Genomic DNA, 22,776 nt, shown 5'->3' with positions numbered 1-22,776 from the left:
CTGGCATGGCACAGCATGAAGGGGTAGTACTGTGCTTGCCCATGATTGGCATGAGCATGGCACATGCCGCACATTTTTCAGTCCTTAACCAAAAGAGAACTTAAATTTTAGGTTTCAGATGGAGATGATAGACATGCTTGTAGTATATTGGTCCTGATTCAGGCTATATTTTACTAGATCAAAGTTTTAACTTTTCATTATGGGCTACCAAATAGTACCAGTTATTTCTTAGAAATTACTTCTCTAAAACTTAAGTATTTAGTTTTATCTTATAAAGAGCTTTATCCTGCTTCATTTGATTTATGCAGATGGCTAAAAGAACATAAAAATATAAATGTTTTTGTGGAGCCTCGTGTAATGACTGAACTTCTAACAGAGTCTCCTTACTTTAGATTTGTGCAGACATGGGAAGATGGTAAGTTACATAAACTTAATCTGTTAATCATGCATGAATTCATGCAGCCTTTCACAATTCATGCCACTGTTAAATATTCTGAAGTATTTTGACGAATTTTCTATATGTAGAGGCCTATACGTAAATTCTAGACCTTTGTTCTCAGAATGCATTTTTTGTCTGCACAAAGCCCTTAACCAAGTCTTTCTTTTAAATAATTTGTTTTATTCTTTTGTTCTAGATATGAATTTCTTCGCAAAGACACATTGGATGACTGTTAATGGAATGTAGTGCTCAAGGTTTTTATGTACTAGTTTTGGTACCTGTACTTGTAGCCAACTGGTATTGTGTTGGTATTGTACAGTTTTTGGTATCGAAGTAAGGGGGTGTACCGGTTATTGATACCTTAGTGGTATGGTATTTTTCCTGGTACATACTGGTATTGTCCAGTACTCAAAACCTTGGTAGTGATAAAGAACGTATAAAAGCTCCCCAAGAAAGATAGCTTTGACAAAAGTAGAAGGCTTTTTACTTGCTCCATATGCCTTTATTGTTCCAAAATAGGTAGGAAATTAAGAGCACATGTTCATATGTAAAGTACATGTACAGTCAGACACCTCCACATGTAAACACGAAGACGAAGGTATGTAGAATTGTAGATAAAGGGAAGAAGACATATAAGTAGTTAGCTATAGAAAATAGTTACATGCTTACTATATGAAGTGCAAAATTTAACCTTCGGGTACTTGTTCATAGATAATGAAGAATTATTATCATGGCCTCTAAGAGATGATGCTGCGGCATTTTAACTACTTGACGTTTTGTGAAAATCAATGGCAATGATCATCTCAAAATTTAACCTTCGGGTACTTGTTCATAGATAATGAAGAATTATTATCATGTAGAATTGTATGAAAATCAAAAGCTGCATGCTTTTGCAAATTTTTATCAATAGCTTCAAAACTAGCTTCCCTGGATCAATGGTCTTGGATACCAATTCTGTTGACCTGAATTGCGTTACAACTTTATCCGAACTAAAATCCTATTTGAAAAAGAGGAGGAAAAAGCGAAGGAATAAAAGTTCTGAAAGAGTCCATGATCAAGGGGATGATAAATACAAGGAAGCTACCATATTTTATTTTTTTAAGAAAATGTTGAAATTTGATCCATACATTAGCTGAATTTTAAAGAAAATTGTGGACCATTAAAAGTTCCTTGCTAACATAGGTGATATATATACTTTGCTTATGAGGACAACAATCCCAATCTAGCTGATGTTTTTTTAAGAAAAAAAGCAACCAGAGTGAACTAGGTTCATCATTCCATAGTAATAGAGGCAAAGAAATAGAAAACACAAGCTCAGATATTTTCCCTAGATAGATAGACCTAAAAGCTTTCAACTTAAGCTTCAAGAAACCAAATTGACTCCCTAAATACATAATGAAAAATGCCCTGAAAATAATTCCCAAAAATGAAAAGGAAGAATAAAGAAATGTTCTCAGCTCTATGTAACTAGCTAGCTAAATCGAAAAGCCATTGTAGTCATGTAACAAAATTCAGTCTTAGGGTGGTGACTGAGGCTTCAAATCTCAAGGTATAGGTTTGCACCAGTGCCTGGTTATTTGGGTACATATTATATAGCATACCATATTGACATTGTGTTCCACCTGGCATGGCTTGCGCCAGCTGTTCCACCCTTGGTACCAGCCTTTTTTGGCCGCCAACTTTCTTTTCCTTTTTAACTTTTTTATTGTTCTGATGCCGACTATATACAAAAATATGGTGAGTTTACCAATTTAAATGCTCAAGGCATCCTATTCTCTGTGCTTTGAAATTTTTCTGTTGTTATTTGATTTGTGTTTTATTCAGTTATCCTTAATTTCACATAACCTATCTTAAATTCAATTGAACAAAAATATTTGGTGAAAGTTTTGGTGTTTAACCAAAAGTTCCAATTTCTTTGGTCTCTTTTTATTTTTTTGTTTCTTTTAGAACTTGTAGGACGAAAAAAATTGATTTTTACTTTTCTAATTTTTATCCTGCTTTCATGCTCTAGGGCATGAATCTTATACCCCAATAAATATATTTAAAGGTTTTAAGCTCTTGATTTCGGGTCTGATTCTTGCAAGAAGAGGAGGGGAAAAAACTAGGGATGGCAGTACCTAGCTGGAAGCAATGTTCTAGCATCTCCTTGTTGAATTTCCAGTGATTCAAGCTCCAAATGTGCAAATGTTCTAGTCTGGAAGCTCCCAACTGCCTCTCACTCCCTCTCCCACCTTGAAAAGGTGGAATTTTTAAAGGCTTTTTAAACACCATGGATTTTTTTTAAAGGCCTTTAAAAGGTCCTGCTTGTATCAAGCAGTTTACAATCAAGGCTCAATCTGCCCTAATCCAGTGCGATATGAGCAGTTTGGTCCTTGTTTGCTAAAACCAAGGCTTGCCAACTTCCCATACAGTTCCCTGTCTAGTATGGTGTGTACTGGCCAGCAGGGGTGGTACACCAGGTGCCCAACTCCTTGGTAGCGACCGGCTGTGCATTTGGGAGCAAGACCATTGTTAAGGATTAGCGGAACCTTTCATGGACATGCACAAAGAGCATCAGTAGAAGGCTTCCGGAGTTGAGAATGATTTAGCCACTTATTTAGGATGATAGGTATAAATGTTCTGTGGAGTTGGAATATAATCTGAAGCATGAGGGTATGACACAACAGAAGTGGATGCCAAGATGGGGAGTGGATCTGAATGATGCAAGGTTCTAAGTAAAGGTAGTGCATAATACAACACCACTTCCAGGTGATGGGCACAGACTGACTAAGACTCCAAGAAGAGAAATTTCAATAGCAAAAGATATGTTGAGTGGCATTTATTTAGAGGAGAGGCATACTTTATTGATAATTTGATACATTGGATAGCTTAGCATGTTCACTAGCAGAAGAGGATAACATTTGCACTCCAAAGCATAAAATTGACTGTGCATGAGAGAATACTGTAATTACAGGGCAATCACAATTAAAAACTTGGGAGCATGACTTGTATAAGAAAACTGGAAGTGTCAGAAATTTGTTAAAAGAGATGATAATGAGTCAACCATGTGAAAGCATTTGAATACTTGAAACTGATTTATACATCCATTAAGTGTATAGATGGATGGATATGGTGATTAGATATAGACAAGGCTTAAGGTGAAATAAATCTTATATGCACACAAATTTTTCAGTTCCGTACCTTTTGTATAAATTTTTTAAATTTCCATTGGTTGGCTCTTCAGAACTGTTCTATATAGGCACAAGATTTGCTACCTTTTCTCATGGAATATATTATTTTATCAACTTCTTGTTTGTGAAGTGCCTTATAAAACTCGGGACTTTATACTTGGGACTTGTTCTACTATGTTAGTCTTCTAGTTAGATGGAATGAACTAATATTACTTGTTTACTACCTTGACCATACAGTGGTTTCAAATTCATTGTATAAATTGATGCCAACAATAACTGTATTGCAATAGTATTATACAAATAAAGGTGGTGAAGGACAAGGTAAATCATCAGGTTTAGATATGCCTCCTGTCCTTTTTATATGTATCAAATCTGGCAAGAGTAACTGCTGCAATTTTTTTAATTCATGTTTGCAGAATAAATATTTGTTGCTGATTTTGATATAATTCGTCAACTTCCGTTTTGATTCTTAATAAAATTTGAATCTCAGTTAACCTGCTATTTTTTGTTATAGAAAGCTGAAGTCTGCGGTTCAAGTCCTTTGAGCAATATAATAACCTTTTTTAATGAAGTTCCCAGTTCATGTTATGGATCATGACAATATCTTGTGTTTACAATTTGTAAATTATACTAATTTTTGAGTAAGTGGATAGTTATTTTTTTGTTTATTTTTAATGAATGATTATCATCTTGTAAAACTTGATAGCTTGAAGCTTTAAGTGTTGATTGGTTTTTCAATATTTGAATTAAAGCTTGATACTTTCTTCATCTTCAACTAACCAACAATACGTTATAGATGAGGAAATAAAGTTCCTGCACACAAAGGTCGATCTTGTTGTAACTCTTGGTGGCGATGGAACAGTTCTTTGGGTATGTATTTTCAGTTCTTTGATATCCTGATCTGGCATCTGTTCTTTTAGAAAAAAAATTCTCAAATTCTTTATGTGCAAACTTATGACCACAACTTCTAGAAGTAATTGCTTAGATATAACATTGTGATTATTGATAGGCTTCTTCATCGATCCATTACATAGTTATAGTGCTTAGCCTAAGTAAGTTGAACTGCTTCATTTGGTAGTATATTTTTGGGAGAAGATTTATTAAAACGTGGTTTGTATTTAATTCTCATGTTGGGATGTGCCTTCTATGTATTTGTGATCATAGAAGGTTTTATAAACATTTCATTATTGTGCAACTTTGCAATCTATTGTGATAATGCAAACTCTTGGGGTGTCTTCAACTCGACTGACCTTATGAGCTGAGCAATCTTTGAGTCCCATCTTTAATTAATTGATGTACCTGGTGGCTTTATATACCCCAATCTTTAATAATATATCCCTCTTTTCTTAGAAGAAAGGAACAAAATAAGCGCATTAGCCAAAAGTGGGAGTGTATTTATCAGTTAATATAAATAAATGAAAATACATAATCAAGTTGGGAATGACAGCCATCCCATGTTCTGCTTAAGTGAATTGCATATTTGCATGTGCCCAACACTATGGGTGGATGTCTCCACTTGCAAGTGACTCCACTTCTTTTGAACTGGACTTCTACCTTGCTCATAGGGTAACATGCAATGGCTATGAATGCAAATCACACGAGAAGAGAACATGTGCATTTCCATATGAGGGGCTTCTCATCCATAGTTGACTCCTAACCAAAAGATAAAGAAATAAATAAAAGAAGGCTTCCTCATCTCAATCTGTTGGACAATCATCTAACATATAAGATTGCCTAGCTCCCTAAACAGAAAGGGTGAGAGACCCATGCGTATTAGATTTGCAGAATAGTTATTTTCATGACCACTTGGTGAGGAACAGCTGCCAACCTATTGGGCTAAATATGTTACCGCACCAAATATCTGTGGCTTGTATTGCAGTGTATTGACTAGTATTTTAGGATGTCCAACATGATTATTCAGTGCTACTCATAATTCATTGTATGAATACAAATGTAAGATAACCATATCAAAAATGCCTAAACATATTTTTTACCAACCTTCTGAACTTACACGGACCTTGCAGATTGGGAGTTAAATCGTATGTTTGAAGCAAAAAATACATCAATTAGACGAATGGTTAAATGTTTTCGGGCCGAAACGCACTAGACCCCAATTCTTTTGTTCAGCCATAATGTTTGAACAAAGATTTATAGAATCAATTGTTATTCGACAGTTTTATCATGTCAAATGTCATATTCGAGTGAACTAAAGAAAATAAAGATTCTTCCAATCTTATTTTCAAATATTCACTTAGTCCTATAATAGCTTGATCATGCATATGTAACATCCACAGAATCAAATTTTAACAGTATATTATAATAAAAAATCTACCAGCTCCACATACCAGTTTTAGTCAAGTCTTGAATTGACAATAGAAATTAGCTAAAATTGGAAAAATGATTGGTTATTATTATTATTTAGGGACATCAGTTAATTTGTCACGAAGCTCCATAATTGTTATAATTTATTGAGATTTGCCTCCTCCCAATAGGATGCAAAGAATGCCTTTGTCCATGGTCAGCTCAAACATGTCTACTTAAAAAATGCTTGGCTTCTCTCAACACAATACGTCGATTCATGTTTCTCTGTTGGAAAGAGCTTTACGGCTCTGTTTGGAAATACTTTTGGTGTGCCAGAAAGTGCTTTTTGGCCCTCCAAAAACAGTTTTGATCCATTTTTATGGTCTTAAAGAAGCTTAAGCTTGGTTTTTAAAATTCTATGACACCTTTATAGCCTATAGGGATCAAGAAATGCAAGTAACTTATTATGTCTTCACCATTCTTCTCAGATTCGTATCTTTGTTGTTTTATTCTATTGATGGTCATAATTGGAAGTGATGTAGCAGAAATATCTTGTCTTAGAATATGCTTTCTATCAAATGTTCCATAACCATAGAAGACCTAGCCACACTGACTGTTCTCATCTGGAAATATAACTCTATATGAGATTCTCTCCTAGATCCTATGTCCTATTAGATTATATTCAGTGGACTGCATTATCTTACGTACGGTTGTCCGCTACTCTAGACAGCTCATTTCTTTGAGCACGTCAGACCTCTTGTCCGCAAGCAACAAAATATATCCTTCGTTGTATCTATGGCAGATGTGACTAGATCCCTCTGAACATTTCCTCATCGGCCCATCCATATTTAACTAGTTGCCTGCTGATGTGCTGATCGAGCAGGCAATCCTGATCCTAGATAGTATTTAACTGGCTTTTGAATCTTCCTAGTTCTAGGTTATCTTCCATCATATGAGTCCTGCTAGCCATGACCGGTTTGGTTACTCAGTTTAGTGCCAAAGGTAAATACTAATGCCATGCTGGTACTTCTGCGAACCTCTATTGGCTTCGCTGTATGCTTTTGAAGCTTGGAATCACTCATTTAGTCAGCAACTGTACACTGTGACAATCAGAGAATCTGGCTGACATCTTCCTCCAATGCTTTCTTCCAATTCATTATCAACTGTGCTTTGGGATATTTATATTTCTCTAACAAGACCATTAGCTTGCAGGAGCATTTTAGCGCACCCTGTAAAAATGCACGAAACCATTTGCCCTTGGTCAGATGATATTCAAGTGTGTTATAGTCTTATAGATGTATGTAAATATTATTCAGTGTGGCATTTACAGAATGGGCAGGATAGTTATGTTTATGATCTCTAATTTAAAATGTTTGCCATTTCAAGGTTCGCCGTCTCAGTATCGGACCCCGTACCGCTGCCACACTTGCATTGTGTCGGTACGGTATTATAGAATCTTTTTGGCGTAATAAATGTTGGTATGCCACCTATACCGGGTACAAGTACCAAGTGTGAACCATGTGCCATTTAGTACATAAATGATATGCCAATGCATAACCTTACAACTATATCTCTAACCTAAGAACCTAGATACTGTGGACATGTACAGATTACTGTCTGAAGCAAACTGCTTTTTTTTTTGAAAAGAAAAACTAAATGCTTGTGAACTTTATAAAGTAGTTTGAAGTTTGATGCCTCCAATACCTGTTGTATGATTTGCATTTCAAGATTTTTTTTTAATTTTTAGGGTAGAGATTTCTAAGTATTCCAATTTTTTTTTTCTCTTCAACACAATGATTCCAAAAGGGGAATGTTTTGTGTGAATTTTGGTTTGAACATGTAAATTTGATATGCTGGGATCTGTTAGTACACACTCTACATTTAAAAATCATACATTTGTTCACATAACATAGTCTACGCATCCCCCTACAATATTAAGATAGATTACTCGCAGTTTGCTGCTATCCCTGTTGGTTTACTCAAGTATCTCCTTTTGATACCTACCAAGGTGTGCTTTTTTTACCAGTGATTTTGTTTCGATCAAGGACAACTAGATTTAGTTAAACTGTTAAATGCTAAGTTAATTAATAAATTTCTTGGAGAAAAGGTGTCTAATAACTAGTAGAACAAAAAAAAGCCTATATGTAATGCAATTTCAGTGAAATGAAAATGAAAATGAAACCTCAATTGAATTTGATGGCCAAGAGATGACATAGCATGATTTATTTCATAATATAATGAAGCAAAGAATGCTGAATCGGCCTGTACCGGCCAGTTTAGCCCGTACCGAACTGATCCGGTCTCTGAGCAGATTGGTTCGGCCACAGAAAACAGTTCCGGCCCTAGGGGCCTGAACCGGCCGGTACAAGACTGAACCGAACGGAACCGGGCTGGTTTCGTCCGATTTGGCCAGCACTCGGTGCAAATCAACACCGAGTCCAGTTCGATCTGTGGCTAATGCCACAGCCATAGATGAAGACAATAGTAGAATTAGAGCTCGCTAAAGTGGAGACTGAAGAGATGATTCTATTGTGTTAGTGTAGTTAACACATGCCCCTGGTTCCTTGAAGGAAACTCCTGTAAAACATGATGAGAAATACAACTTTAAATGATGCAGAATGTAGGCCAACAAGAGAGGCCTAAATGAACAAAAGGTGCATGGTAGAGAAGAGCATGTTGAGAGAGGTGCTTGGTAAAACAAGGAAAGAAAGTGGAGCAAGATTATTGGAGCAGTTGGAATTGCACTAATCAATAAAAACATAATGGAAAATCAATTAAGATGGTAATGATGAGCTTGTGAAATGATAATTTTAATACATTCTTGTCATAAGGTAGTGCTTGGGTCTATGTTGAAGGATCTGGAAATATGAGGGGAAGACCTAAACTTATGATTGGCAAAAATGATAAATACAGCTCACTCGAATAGTAGGGACAAAGTTTGATTACCGTGGTTATAATCAACTGGTGTAGTTATATTTAGGTCATGGGTAATGGTGATAGTTGTATACTCAGTTTTATTTTCAAACACAAATTATGTCATGAATTGGTCACCCCTTTTTTGCTATATATTCCCTGCCTGAAACTTGAAAGTTTTTTTTGGTTCTTTTATTTTAGGAATACTTTTAACGATTCCCATATCTTGGTGATTGTCTGTTGACTCTGTTTGTTCCAACCTCTGGATGTGTCAAGTTGACAGGATATTCCTGCTTCCTGGCCTTTCTGTTTGTGCACGTAAAGCTTGTAAGGTGCTCTTAGGTTAAAAAAATGGGCGGTTGCTTCCTTCTTGAGGTGGATTTAAAGCAATAGATGGTCAAGGGTATTAGGAAAGAAAAGAGTGGACAACGCCATTTGTGCCTCCTGATTAGTTTTAGGAATTAAAGCTCTGAGGTGGTGTGTCAGACTTGCAAGCTAGGGTGAACATAATTTTGTACAAAATAATGTTCTAAAGCAGTCTGAATAGCTGCATATTAAAGATCAAATCTGTTTATCACAATGCTCCTTATTGCTCAAGGCTCACTTTTCATGTATGTAGTCTGGTGTTTATTGTCGTCTCTGCTGTAGCTTGCAGCTCTGTTTACATTAATAATATACTCCTAAGTTCTAATTAATACTCCATTTCTTGCTGGTAGTTATTTGCAAAAGGGTTCACATATTTGTAGCAAAGCCTTGTTTTGCTAACTTGTGAAGCAAATATATGTGTATGTATTGGGAACTAGGGTGGAAGCATGGCCAAAATCTGGGAGGGCAGGATTGAGCCTAGATATCTTGTATCAACTCAAGAGACTTCACCGACTTTACCGGTTGACACCCTCAACTAATTTTAATAAATTTAGATATCTATCTTTGATAATTGCATTCCTTGACAGTGCTTTTATTGTTTTAGCTGATTGCCTTCTTTGGACTTATATCATGACACAACTGATGACGTTTGTTAACCCCATGTCAGTCACTTAATTAAAAATAAGCTTTATTACTTCCAAGTACGGAGTCTTCAGTCTGTTGCAATCAAGGTTCAGAAGTTAAATAAGGTTGCTATACCACTACTACCTGCATTTCCCTAAGAAGTATCTATGTATTTCATTTAAAGAACCAGACCCAGTAGTATTCTATATTTTCCCCATTCTATCTAATCTAGTTTTATTTTTGCAGATTGACTATTAGTTCTAGAAGTGTTAATATCTTTAATTACAAAGATTTGCATCAGTTGACTACTTGACTTAATTAACCAACTATTACCATTTGAAGTTGCTTCGATATTGAATCTTTGGATTGGAGTTTTAATTTAATTTCTTTATGCAGGCAGCATCATTGTTTAAAGGACCAGTTCCTCCTGTTGTGCCATTTTCCCTAGGATCATTGGGCTTTATGACCCCTTTCCGTATCCGCTTATTATTCTTTCTTATTTCTGTTATTTTGACTCTGAATTTCATCATTTAATCTTCTGTACCATTTGAGTAATGATTGCTATTTTTCCATTTCTAAATGCATCAATTTAATTTATTATCATGTTTCTATGTTCTAATATTCTGGTTCTTTGATTCTATTTGTCTTATAACTGTATGTCTCTTCCAAGTGTGTTTGTATATCCAAAGCAAGTTTGTCTTGTTAGTTATTCTGGTTTGACTTTGCAACAGTTATTGCTAAAATTTGTCATGGATAGGTTTCTTCTCGAAATATTGCATGCATCGTTATTTATGGTCTTATGCTTTCAATTGAGGTGTTTGTCAATTATAGTTGAAATGATATATCAAACATGTCACAACCATTACTCAAAGAGGAGTTGTAAATCCATATGACGAGGAAAAAGGGCTCCTACACACCGTGCATTACCCTCTTCTTGCACATATAGATATCATGATCAATCATTGCTTTCCATGCCACAATGATGTTAATAAATTGTCAATTAGCAGCCTTCATAGGAACATCGAAAGTTCTTGAGGTTATTAATTTTCTGACCAATTGCTATAGTGCAGACATTTGTCCATGCATGTCTCACGTGCACATGCACACTCCTATTGAATGTAGGTACTGTTCGAAAAGCTTTCTTCAATACATGCCACTAAAAGACTATACTAAGACGAAAAGATGGGCTATCAAGAATGTAGAGGAGTTAGGATGGGCAGTTAGTCAGATCTAGTATGGATCGTATATGGACGATAGTTGGAATCGGTGTCTCTTAAGGTTCCCTCATCTAGGATCCCTGGGGAAGAGGTTCAAGTTGGCCCTTGCGAATAGCTTGCTGCACTATCATTCTTCAACCCTTTGAGCGAAATGTGGCAAAAGAAAGGAAAATCCATGGACCGACCACATTGTCTCCATCCTGTAGGAACTACGAGATCACCCTAAGGATACCTTTGATATCCAAGGGTCACTAATCGACCATAGACCCCGTTCAATAAATGGAACGGATTAGCCGTCCGCTCTCCAGTTGGGCAGTAAGGGTCGGAGAAGGGTAACCGCTTGTTCTTAAAACCACCATCCTTAAAACCAAAGTCAGATGAAAAAAGTGGGAGAGCTCTCCAATTCTGGTTCTCTTGTAGCTGGATTCTTTATAACCATAAGAATCCTTAGAATGGGATTCCAACTCAGCACCTTTTAAGATTTTGAGAAGTGTTGCTTTTTTTGTAACCCTAGTCTCGCTGGCTATGAAGTTGGTCAGTCGTGGAGGCGATCCTAGCTCGTCAAACTTCGGCTCCTACTGTTGGCCCACAAGCCATCCGATCATAGGATCATCCTCATCATTAACGAAAGCACTATGGATCGGATCTGTATACTTGACCTCCACATCCTTATGAATGCACCTTTGTCCGAACCTCAGGTTTTAGTGAACATATATAAAGTCGTTGAGGCGCTTCTATGTCAAACGGTTCCTCTGTTTGCTGTGGATGAGGGTGAAGGTGGACCAGTTGCGCTCACAGACACTCGAGGAGACTTTCTGGAAGAGGATCCGAATAACTAGTTGCTTAAAATTTTTCGCGGACAGTCCAAAATACATCCACCATTCAACACAAAAATATAGAAGAAAAATAAATATAAACTAATACCATATTAGTAACCATCTATCGCTAGGTATATATCCTCCTGATGTGTAATATGCTTGCATTCATACTTTTTTTATTTACGACAGCTGTCGAGACTCCAAAGTTGTCGCTGCCCTCTCTAAATAATTTAGTCTGTGAAAAAGAACCGTGATGTACTATGTTAATAATAGAAGATACCAATAACAAGTTTGCTTACACATGTCACTTAAGTTATCTCTTCTAGATATAGGGCCGCGACTTCTGGATCAGGTTCCATCTTATAAATGATATTACGCAGAGCGGCCAGAAGTTCGTCATCCATACCAATTTCAGTTACTAGAAGCGAGGGTCCATGTAGTATGCTGCACATGGAGGAGACCATTTTAGTAAAACTATACAAATACAACAGTCTAATTTTCAATATTCTTGCTTACATGCTAGATGTAAGTTTCTACCCATTTGGTAGCCCCACCGCCGCTCAATGACGCCGATGTACTTTCGTGTCTGGGCTGGATCTGCCTTCATGATCTAAGTCTTTGGTCTCTCCATCATGTGATACAGAAAGCCCATCTGGGGATACTTCTCGTTATCCACGGCCTGAAGTACTTCATACAATGGTTTGATAGCCTTCACTATCGCAGTGGCTCGCTACCAGAATGTCTGCCTCGTCATCAAGTTTTCGATACTGCTCCCTGTGTCATGCTGGGCATATCTATTTTTTGCCACTCGAGACTGATAAACATATGACGTAAGACTGATTTCTTCTCAAGAAGACTATTAAGTGCAACATAGTTGGTAACAAACCGTATGACTCCTGGTCTCAAAATCTCTCATGCATACCTCATCATTAGTGAAAGGATCCGGGTATAGTTATAAATATACCTGGTGATGGTTTGGATTGTCTCCACTATCTATTGCACCCTACGAATTTTCGCAATGTCTATCAACATAAGGTCGATACAATGTGCAACACATGAGGTCCAAAAAATATGTGGCCGACGCTCCATCAAGATCTCTCCGACGGACTTATATTGTGGTCCATTATCAATGATGACCTATACGATATTTTTCTCTGCTACCTGATCAATCATCTCCTTCATAAGTTTGAGGATGTACGCGACGTCGTGCACATGATCAGAAGCATCAACCGACTTGTGGAAGAAAATTTTCGTATCACAGTATGTTAGAAAGTTGATGATGCTCCGCCTGGTAGGACTGGTCCAACCATCACACATCACACTCAGTCCATAGGTGGGCCACTTGCTCTTGTAGGAGGCAATTCATTTTTCTAGCTCCTTATTACTGTCAAGAAACTCATCATAGATGTCCTTCGGGCTTGGAGGATCTACAAAGGACTAGCAACCTATATGGCAGAAATGGCAGACTTGTAGTATGTATTATCTACCATATTCGCTGGAATGTAGCTAAAGTAGAATCAGGATCCAATAGCTTGCCATATATCCTTCTTCTTATCCTTCTTTGGCATTGAGTCAACTCTCTGCTGCTTCAAATCTCCGCTGGAACAAGCATGTGGATCTAAATCATGGATTGTTGCTCTTGGTGGAATCTCTCTAGATGACTTCTTTTGCTACTAAAAGCTCTCAGATAGATACAATCCGGCCATCGCCTCTGCTGACAGCCTTCCTGACTGAGAAAATTCTCTTGAACTCTGGATCTGCCCTTTTGCTCACAGAATCAGAACCCAACTCGTAATACGAGGGCCCAAATCGAACTCTATGCCTATCCACCTCATCTTACTGCCACTGATCATGCAGATTTGCCGCATGGCAGCCTGGATCTGTGCCTCCTCGTCATCTAGAGTGGATGCCTCCTCTGACTCCCTGGAGTGATAGGAAGGTGTCTCTGCCGCTTGGCAGTCCACCTCTTCCTTCTTGGCAACCCTCTCCTTCTTCATCAACTGTTGAAGCTTTTGTGGGCATGTCCGGCATATAGATACGTCGGAGTAACCCCCAACTAAGTGCTGCTTCAACATGGTTATCCCTTCTTCCTTGAACTTTGTGTTGCACTAGTTGCACTGCCAATGGTGCCAACCTGAGAGCATTTGCCCTTGCTCCTAGCCAATATCACTTTTTGGGTCTTTTTTCCTTGATAGCTCAATTCCTACAGGTTTATCAAGTGCACTAGTTGATCAATTATTTAAAATAAAAAAAATATTAATACTACGACAATCTTTTTACCTCAAAAAATGCATTTGATTATATATAATCCAAAAATTAAAATTTTTTTATGTTAACACGTACATCGTCCATAGATCTATAATATATAAAAAAAATCGAGCCCAAATCGAAAATTTTGGCATGATCTTCTCTTATTTTATAATTTTTGAGCTATTTTTTTAAGCTCCCCTCCCCCAAAAAAGAAGAAAGAAAGGAGATAGGAAAGAGAAAGCACACCTTATTTAGCCTTGGCTTTTCCTTCTGATAGCCTAAATTGGTGTTGTTTGTGGATTTTTTGGAAAGAGGAAGTGGTGGAGCCTGTATCAAATTCCGTTGAGAAGGCCTGAGAAGGCATTCCTAACGCCTGCCACAGTGGCCGCAATAATGCCACTGTGCCCATAGTCAACCCGGTTCGAAATCGGGATGACTCGGTGCGAACCGACCGGTTCGCACCGATTCGGCATCAAACCGGCCTATTCCGGTCTGAAAAGGACCGGTTCCGGTTCGTAGGGGGCGGAACCGATTTGAAATGGCGAACCGACCCCGTTTCGCACCGGTTCGGCTCAGTATTGTCTGAACTGGGTGGTTCGGCCCGATTCGGCAGTCCTTGAGTCAAAGGCTTAGTCTGCGCAATAAAACATGGGAAGGTAAGAAAAAACCAAACTAAAATATTGAGGATAATATTGTGATCAATAGTTATTTGAGACAAGTTCTATAACTATATCTAGATTACATTCAAAAGGAAAATAGATTATGGTGGACTGTAGGGGGGAGCATTTTTCTAGCGCTAAGTGTAGTAAACAGCTCTATGATGTAGATGAGGCCTATATTACCTAGACACTCATATATGACTCCAAAAAATCCATGTCGCTATCTATTAGACACTTGGATATTGTGAAGTTCTATAATTGCCACTTTTAAGGATTGGTGGGGAGTTGAGCTTTTCCAACAATGAGTTTGACCTTCCATTTTCATTTTAGAAGTAAATATTCTTTGTTTTTAGTGGTCGACTAAGGATGTTGGTGTTGTAATAACTTTGAAAAATATTATTTTTTCTTATATTTCTTAGGTTAATTGAGAAGTTTGAATGAGAAAATATGTAAATTGAAAGGCCTTAACTAACAATATCTTCTATTCTTCTTAATATTTATTTTTATTGTTTAAGCAAAGAATATTAAATATATAAATATATACACAATTTAGCTAAATTATTATTTATCCTAAGTATCTCCATATCTCCTTTTTCTCTCTTGCTACATCAGACACAAAATATGATTCTCGGATCCATGTTCCTGCAACACTAGTTATGGCAAGAAAATCAAGAAGAACAATAGACTTGGAGGTGGGTAAAGAATATTGCTGCTTAAGAATTTAAGTGAAGCATAATACCATTCAAACTAATGTCCACAATCTCAGTATGGATACCGTATCAATATGTTACCGATTTGGTATGGTAAGGGTCGGTCGATATGGTATGGTATGTGCCCATATCGAAATGGCTCTCGAACTATGTTTCTTACTTTTTACCTCGATACACTTTGGTCCAAGTCGGTATGCACCTCGATACGGAATGGTATGGGTGGTGCGAGGGCTACACAGACCCGAATATGAGTTTTGTACCAATTCCAACCTAGTACGGTATGGTATGCCTTGTACCGGATGGTTCAGGGTAGTATAGCGATTCATGATTCAGCTTATCACAATCTTGGTAAGCATAAAAATCTCTTTTTTTTCAAGGTTGTTCTTGAAGCTAGGATTAGGGATTGCCCACATATACATACCTATCCTCTTGACATATTTGTTCTCTTTAAACCAATGTCCATACTCCATAGTTTAAAATGCCCAACTTCCCTGGAGGTTTTTTCCCTCGTTCTTGATATGATTGGGCATTCATTTCCCATATATTGTTCTTGTCAAAGGATATAAAAATCAATGTATGGATCCATACTAGTCACCAGTTAGCATGGTACATATCACAGTATGGGGCTGTTTGGGTTTTGGCATGGTTGGTATGGTTGGTATGTGGTCCGATCAAATGCAGGGAAAAAGGCATACTAAGTGGGATGGGGCGATGTGGGGAAGGTACCAAGCAGTATGTGCTGGTACAGATGGTGATATGGGTTAGGATGTGGTCAATTCATATGCAAATCCGTCCAAGGTGTTGTGTGCTGGTCCCCAACAGATATGGTAGGTACCAAGCAGTCTGTGTTGGTAACTTGGTACAGATGATGCGTTAATCCTTGCCATGTCTCCCATCTCAAAATATTTTGTTGGAAAACATGATCCTATGTCATGGAGAAGATAGTGATAAGTGAACATCACTATGCAAGTTTTTGCATGCCTCATTTTACTTGTATGAACCCTCTATGCATGTTAAATTGTCAAAGACAATCCGGATAAGTTTGAAAACATACAGTTCATATTCTGATCACTATTGAAGCCTAGGAAGCACGTATACTTCAAATCACATGCCGTTTTCGTATGTGATGCGCATCGGATATTGATACTCCTTGGATCCTTCTTGGATATGTGCTTAATACTTAGTGTCAAGATATGTCGAACCGGTACCAGTTAGCATACCGGTGGCGACCCAGACCGGTTCGATACCGGTTTGAACCGGTACCGAACCAGTTCAGCTGGTTCGGCCAGGTTTCGGCTACGACGTCGTTTTTTTTACCGGTTCTCTCTCTTTTGGATCTCTTTCTATGAAATTAAGTCAAATTTGTTGTTTTCTTGTTTTTTTTTTCATGTTTTTTGATGTTTTTATGTTTAAGTTTAAGGTTTAAGCTAGATGATGCATCTTATTACTTTCAAATGATACAAATCATTAAATGAAGAACATAAATATCTTCAAATTAAGATACAATCAATTACATACATTTAAAGCACTCTCGAATATCTAATATCGGGATGAGTGACGATGGCGCTTGTAGATATCCGGATCATAAGTATAGTCAGGAGGCAAATCAAGTCAACTACTTGGCGTTCCACTTTTGTCGCTTCTTGGCAGCCCTCTTCTTGGCTTCTTTGACGTCAGCGAGGCTCTTCCTCATCAGCAGACGAATTTTCAGTGGGCATTTGGGGCACGTAGCTACCTCACTGGAATTACCGGCTAAGTGCTGCTTCAACCTAGTTGCCCCTCCCCCCTTGAAGCATTTGTGGCAATGTTTGCACTGAAATTGGTGTCGGCCCTCGAGCATTCATCCATAGTTCTAGCCAATATCACGCTGCGGGGATTTAGTTTTTCTTGATGGCTCCATTCCCATGAGGACAATAATTTTTTTTAATTTTTAAATTTATTTGTTAATGTTTTATATTTTTAATTATTGTAAATTCAGAAAAAAAATATTTTTGCCTCCAAAATGATTTCTGAATTATGTAGAACATACTACTATTTTTTTCAAAACTTTTTCATTTTTTCTTTTTATAAAAAATTATTTTTTAATCATTTTTATATTTTTTTAATTAATATAAATTATATATATTTCGAAAAAAATATTTATGTCACCATGCACATCATTCATAGATCTACAACATATAAAAAAATTAAGCTTAGATCAAAAAATTGGGCATGATCTTCTTCTTTTTTGCAATTTTTGAGCTATTTTTTCTAAGCACCTTAAAAAAAATTAAAGAAAAAAGATAGGAGAAAGAAACCACACCTTAATTAGCCTTTGCTGAATTTTTTTTGGAAGGAGAACAATGCTCTCTCACCTCCTCAATTTTTTTCATGCGGCCTCTGCTGGATTTTTTTTCTTTCGTTCCGCCTTCTCTTGTATAACCGTGTGTTGATGGGACAGGAAAGCTGAACGGTCGCCGCGTTGATGGGACAGCGTTGTGGCCTATCGGCCACTTTGGGCCATAGTGCCTCGCGCTGTGGTCAAAAAGGCCACAGCATGCGGCATTGTGACGAGAAATTTGCGTATCGATGCGAACCGGTCCGGTTCGTAACGGAAACCGGTCGGTTTCGGCCCAAAGGGGCCAAAACCATTTTTCACGCTTGAATCGGACCAGTTTGGTACGTGCTGAACCGGCCGGTATGGGCCGGTTCAGCATACCATGCTTAGTGTCCTATTTTTCAAAAAAAATATTAAAAAGAACACTGAATATTTCCCGCATATACTTGAGGTGCTTTTTCAGTTATGGAGAGAACTTAGAACTTGTTGGCAAGTAGGATACAGAGTTCAAGCTTATCCAATCATGGGAAACCCTATAAGGTTCCTCTAAAGTACAAGAGAGTCTAGACAAAGATGTAATAAAACCTAGAGCATGATTCAAGGACAATTCTACCATCCTAAGTTCTTAGCAAACAAGTAGTAAACTTTATTAACAGATCAGATTTATGATTGATCCATCTTGTTTACCATGCTTATTTTACACTATCCATAATATCTCCCTTCCTGTTGCAACAGATGCTTTGGTTCATGTTCATTAGATTGCATATTTATTATGATGATTATATGAAGACAAGGTGTATTTAAATAATGCTTACAGAAAGTTCAAATTGTTTTTTCTGTAGGTTTATGTTTATTAGATCTTAAATCCAAATGACAAAAGATGAAAGATATACCTTATCCTCTTAGAAATTTAGCCACATTACTATGCATATGCATGTTAATTTCTTTCTAAAAGGATATTCTACTTATTTTTTAAAGGTCTATATCTTATATATATTACAGTTTTCTGGTGATCTTTAACATAACCAAGAAAGCGAACATTATCGGGATTGTTTGGATACAATTTTGAAGGGACCAATTAGCATCACATTGCGCCACCGATTACAATGCCAGGTTATCCGAGAAGCAGCCAAGGATGAACTGGAGACTGAGGAGCCCATCCTAGTCCTAAATGAAGTTACAATTGACCGTGGGATATCATCCTACCTTACTTATCTAGAATGCTATTGTGACAGCTCCTTTGTTACACTCGTGCAAGGGGATGGATTAATTTTATCGACAACATCTGGAAGCACAGCGTACTCTCTAGCAGCTGGAGGATCAATGGTCCATCCACAGGTATATTTTGACCTTCATCTTTACCCTTTAAACTTGTGCTTCAAACACTTGTCTTCTAAAATAAATATATCTTTTAGAAGGTTCGAAGTTAGAAAATCTAATCTCATTTGATTTGGGTTCATAACTACGCATATCAAGGTTTTATGTTCTGGCGGGACGGGGGGCATCCCGGCCATCACATTCCGTTCTTATGAGAAAATGGGACCGGGGCTCCAAGATCCATCCATGCGAAGAGAAAAGTAGAAAGAGGTAGGAAAGAAAGGAAGGAAAGATGAAGAAAAGGAAAAAGTGAAAGGAAAGAAGAACAAGTTAAATGAAAAAAAGGAAGGGAGAAGGGAAAAAAAAAGGAAGGAAAGAAGGAAGAAAGGAAAGAGAAAGAAGAGGAAAAAGGAAAAAAGAAAGGAAAGGATAAGAACAAGAAATAGAAAAGGAAAGAAAGGAAGGTAGAAGAAAAAGAAAGGAAAGAAGAAGGAAAGAAACCAGGACACCCGTCCTTCAGGATTTGAAACCTTAAGCGTAGGCAAAATAAGTAATCATGTAATTACTTGTCAGTAAGATTAGATAAAAATCCTCTTTTAACACAGAAATGATGTCACAATTATTCTGAAATGAACTAAAAAAATTCACATTGCTAGATGTGTTGTCTGAATACTGAAGTAAATTAAGATTATTCTTGAGAATGCTGGGCCATTATTCCTTAGAAAATCATTTTCTTTAAGAACAGTTTTAGGAGAATTATGATTGAACTCCTAGCAGAATTTTATCCTTGTATCAAATTCAGAATTCATTATTGTTTTGAGAAAAATCTTATTATATCCTATCCAAGGTAATGAAGCTTTTAATTTGTTCACAAGTATATCTTGATAAGTTTATGACTTTATTACCTTGTTTCTTTCTCATAGTTTATTTTTTGACATGGAGGAGAGTGTGAATCCCTGATTTTTGCCTCCTCTTAAAATGATGTGCTTTTACTTTGTTGTGAATCAGTTGGGAGTTCTTTTGCCGATTATACTTCCTATAAATTACCGTCAAGAACAAAAGATTTAACACCTTGAAAGAAGCATTTACACTTGTACCTGCTGAACATGGCAATAAATTTCTTATGCTGTCATTCTGGCATACAGGAGAGGCCATTTCTGTCACATAATTTGATCTAACGTTAGTTTTAAATGGATAAAGCCATTGATCTGAAGGCTTCAAGCCCTTTAATGACGCCCTTTCAGGTTTTGAGTTTTCACTTATGCACTTCATTGTGTCTTGCTTAAATTAAAAAGCTTTGAGAAAAAGAAAAAATTGCAACCAATTGGCGGCAAGGATGACCAACTGGTGATCATATCACCAATCTCCAACGCATTGATTAAAAATTAGAGCACTAGGGAAACTCACATTCTAGGTAATATCCACTGGTATTTACACAACATACTCATACTGAAATGTCAGAATATAGTTTTGACAACGGAAGCTGTTTCTGATATATTCGAATTGCAGGTCCCTGGGATACTCTTCACACCAATCTGCCCACATTCTTTGTCATTCAGGCCTCTGATATTACCAGAGTATGTGACTTTGCGGGTGCAAGTACCTTTTAACAGCAGAGGACATGCGTGGGCATCTTTTGATGGCAAGGACAGGAAACAGTTAGCTGCTGGTGATGCACTCATCTGTAGCATGGCACCTTGGCCGGTGCCTACAGCTTGTCAGGTGGATTCCACCAACGACTTCCTTCGCAGCATCCATGAAGGCCTTCATTGGAATTTGAGGAAGAGTCAATCATTCGATGGCCCTCGTGATTCATAGCTTTGTCTGCTCTAGTCGATTCGAGGCACCAGCAAGGTTTGGTGATTTGGAAGAATTTTACTTAAACTTAAGCAAGAATCACCCTGTGTGTAACTTGAAATCGCTTCTCCCACCTCATTCTGCGGAAATTATATGAAAAAGATCTAATGCAAAAGAATGAGTTTGCATTTATAGAAAGCAAGAGTTATACCATCCAAGTTGTAATGGCCCCATACATGTAAAGGTAGTAGCGAGATTTGTACTTATTTCTTTCCTTCTTTCAAGGAAAGAATGGTTTGTGGAAGGGGGGCTAATAATGGAAACTTAATTTCATTAATACACATAACCCTTAATGGATCAAATAAGGGTGATCAGTGTTTGGTACTGCTGAACTTCTATAACTTGTCTGGCAACAAAGTGATTGTCCTCTTATCTCTAGCAACGGCAATAAAGTGAATGCATATCTATCTCCATCAACTTGCGGGATAAGTCCGAATGTCCTGCTATTGAGGTTTATCCTACGAAATAGAATAAGTTTTTGGACACTATTGCTGTTCTGATCAAAGGCCTTTATCCCTTGTCAGAGGTGTTAAAAATATTATTACAGAGGGAGGATGAAATAGTTTTATCCCCTTATTTGAGGCTAAAAGTAACCCTCACATTTTTCTCATATCTGGACTATTCAAGCAATCATTACAGGTACTTATCTTGCAATCATTAGAGGGAAAAATAGCTGTTCCCATCAGACAAATATCTGACTTATTTTATGCATAAAAGATTTCAGGAATGGGGATAGTTGTCCCCTCATTTTTCGATCTTGATGGGAAGTTATTTTGGTGCCTTTCAATTATATTGTTTCAATCTATGTTATTCATGTTATAGGATAAGATTCTTTAAAGGTCGTAGGTTGTCAGACCATAAAATAGAAGAGGATTTAGGATTAGAGTTTGATAGGGAAGAGAGTGACTAGGATTGCTAAACAGATTGGCAAAGAACTATAGTGCTTCCAGACCAAGAATAAGAAAGTATTTTGAGTATAAGAAAGGGGATGATATTTTCACAAAGAAATCTAGCTAGAGGCGTTATAGGAATTGAAAAATTGAGAAATATTCTCACATGAATCCATATACAGAGGGACCTCAGATTGTTTTCTGAATTGGAGCTATGTGCTTGTTATATTGAGTCAAACCAAAGTGAACTCTAAGCACTCCAAAGAAAGTAGAGCATCAATTTTAAGAACATAACACAGTCTATTAGTCATATTTATTTAATGAGATGATAATGAATTGAACAAATGGCATTCCATTGACTGCCATCTCATTGTTCTTCTCACAGTTAGAAACTATTGAGTTCTCCATATAGAAGAGTTCATTTAAATCGTCAACAGTTCATTACTTTAAATTAAAAAAAAAGCATTCAGTTGCTCAAGCATTCACAGAGACATACTGACATAAAAAAGAATCAGATTTACCCATGCTAATGCGAGGAAGTGAACCAGGGGTTGCCGACTTACTTATCTACTATATTCTAATCAGGACTCCTCTGTAAAGCAATTTGCCCTCAAGAAAAAATTTCCGGTCCTTGATCTTTTCAGTGTGTGAGGTTTGGACAAATTAAGTCAACATTTATAACTAAAAAGTGAAGATGGAGTTCATTGGCTTAGATAGCTAAATAATATCTCAATGTGAATGCTTTGAGATTCTGTAGCCAATCTTCAGAAAAGATTTCACGTATCCTTTATTTGACATGTAAACCTCTGAAAGATGCCTCAAAAAAAGATGGGAAAGATAAAAACTAAGAAAAATTATGGAATTCTAACATCCAAATTCACAGGTGGAAGAAAGAAGTTCAAGGCTAACTTTGTGCATAATGGTAGAT

The 22,776-nt window shown here is 37.2% G+C and overlaps 1 protein-coding gene across 1 annotated transcript in view; it reads left to right on the top strand.

Annotated features, from left to right (window-relative positions):
* Positions 1-21,336, top strand: part of LOC103701662 (probable NAD kinase 1) — a 53,215-nt gene extending 31,879 nt beyond the window's left edge. Inside the window, exons 7-11 of the mRNA XM_008783811.4 lie at positions 309-415; positions 4,406-4,479; positions 10,210-10,288; positions 18,815-19,122; positions 20,611-21,336. Of these exons, the coding sequence (XP_008782033.2) occupies positions 309-415; positions 4,406-4,479; positions 10,210-10,288; positions 18,815-19,122; positions 20,611-20,919 (877 nt within the window). The 3' untranslated portion in view covers positions 20,920-21,336. The remainder of the gene's footprint in view (positions 1-308; positions 416-4,405; positions 4,480-10,209; positions 10,289-18,814; positions 19,123-20,610) is intronic.
* The last annotated feature ends 1,440 nt before the right edge of the window (positions 21,337-22,776 follow it).

This window comes from Phoenix dactylifera, chromosome 13 (assembly GCF_009389715.1).
Source record: "Phoenix dactylifera cultivar Barhee BC4 chromosome 13, palm_55x_up_171113_PBpolish2nd_filt_p, whole genome shotgun sequence".
Classification (NCBI taxonomy): domain Eukaryota; kingdom Viridiplantae; phylum Streptophyta; class Magnoliopsida; order Arecales; family Arecaceae; genus Phoenix; species Phoenix dactylifera.
This window is presented reverse-complemented; position numbering and strand designations above follow the sequence as displayed.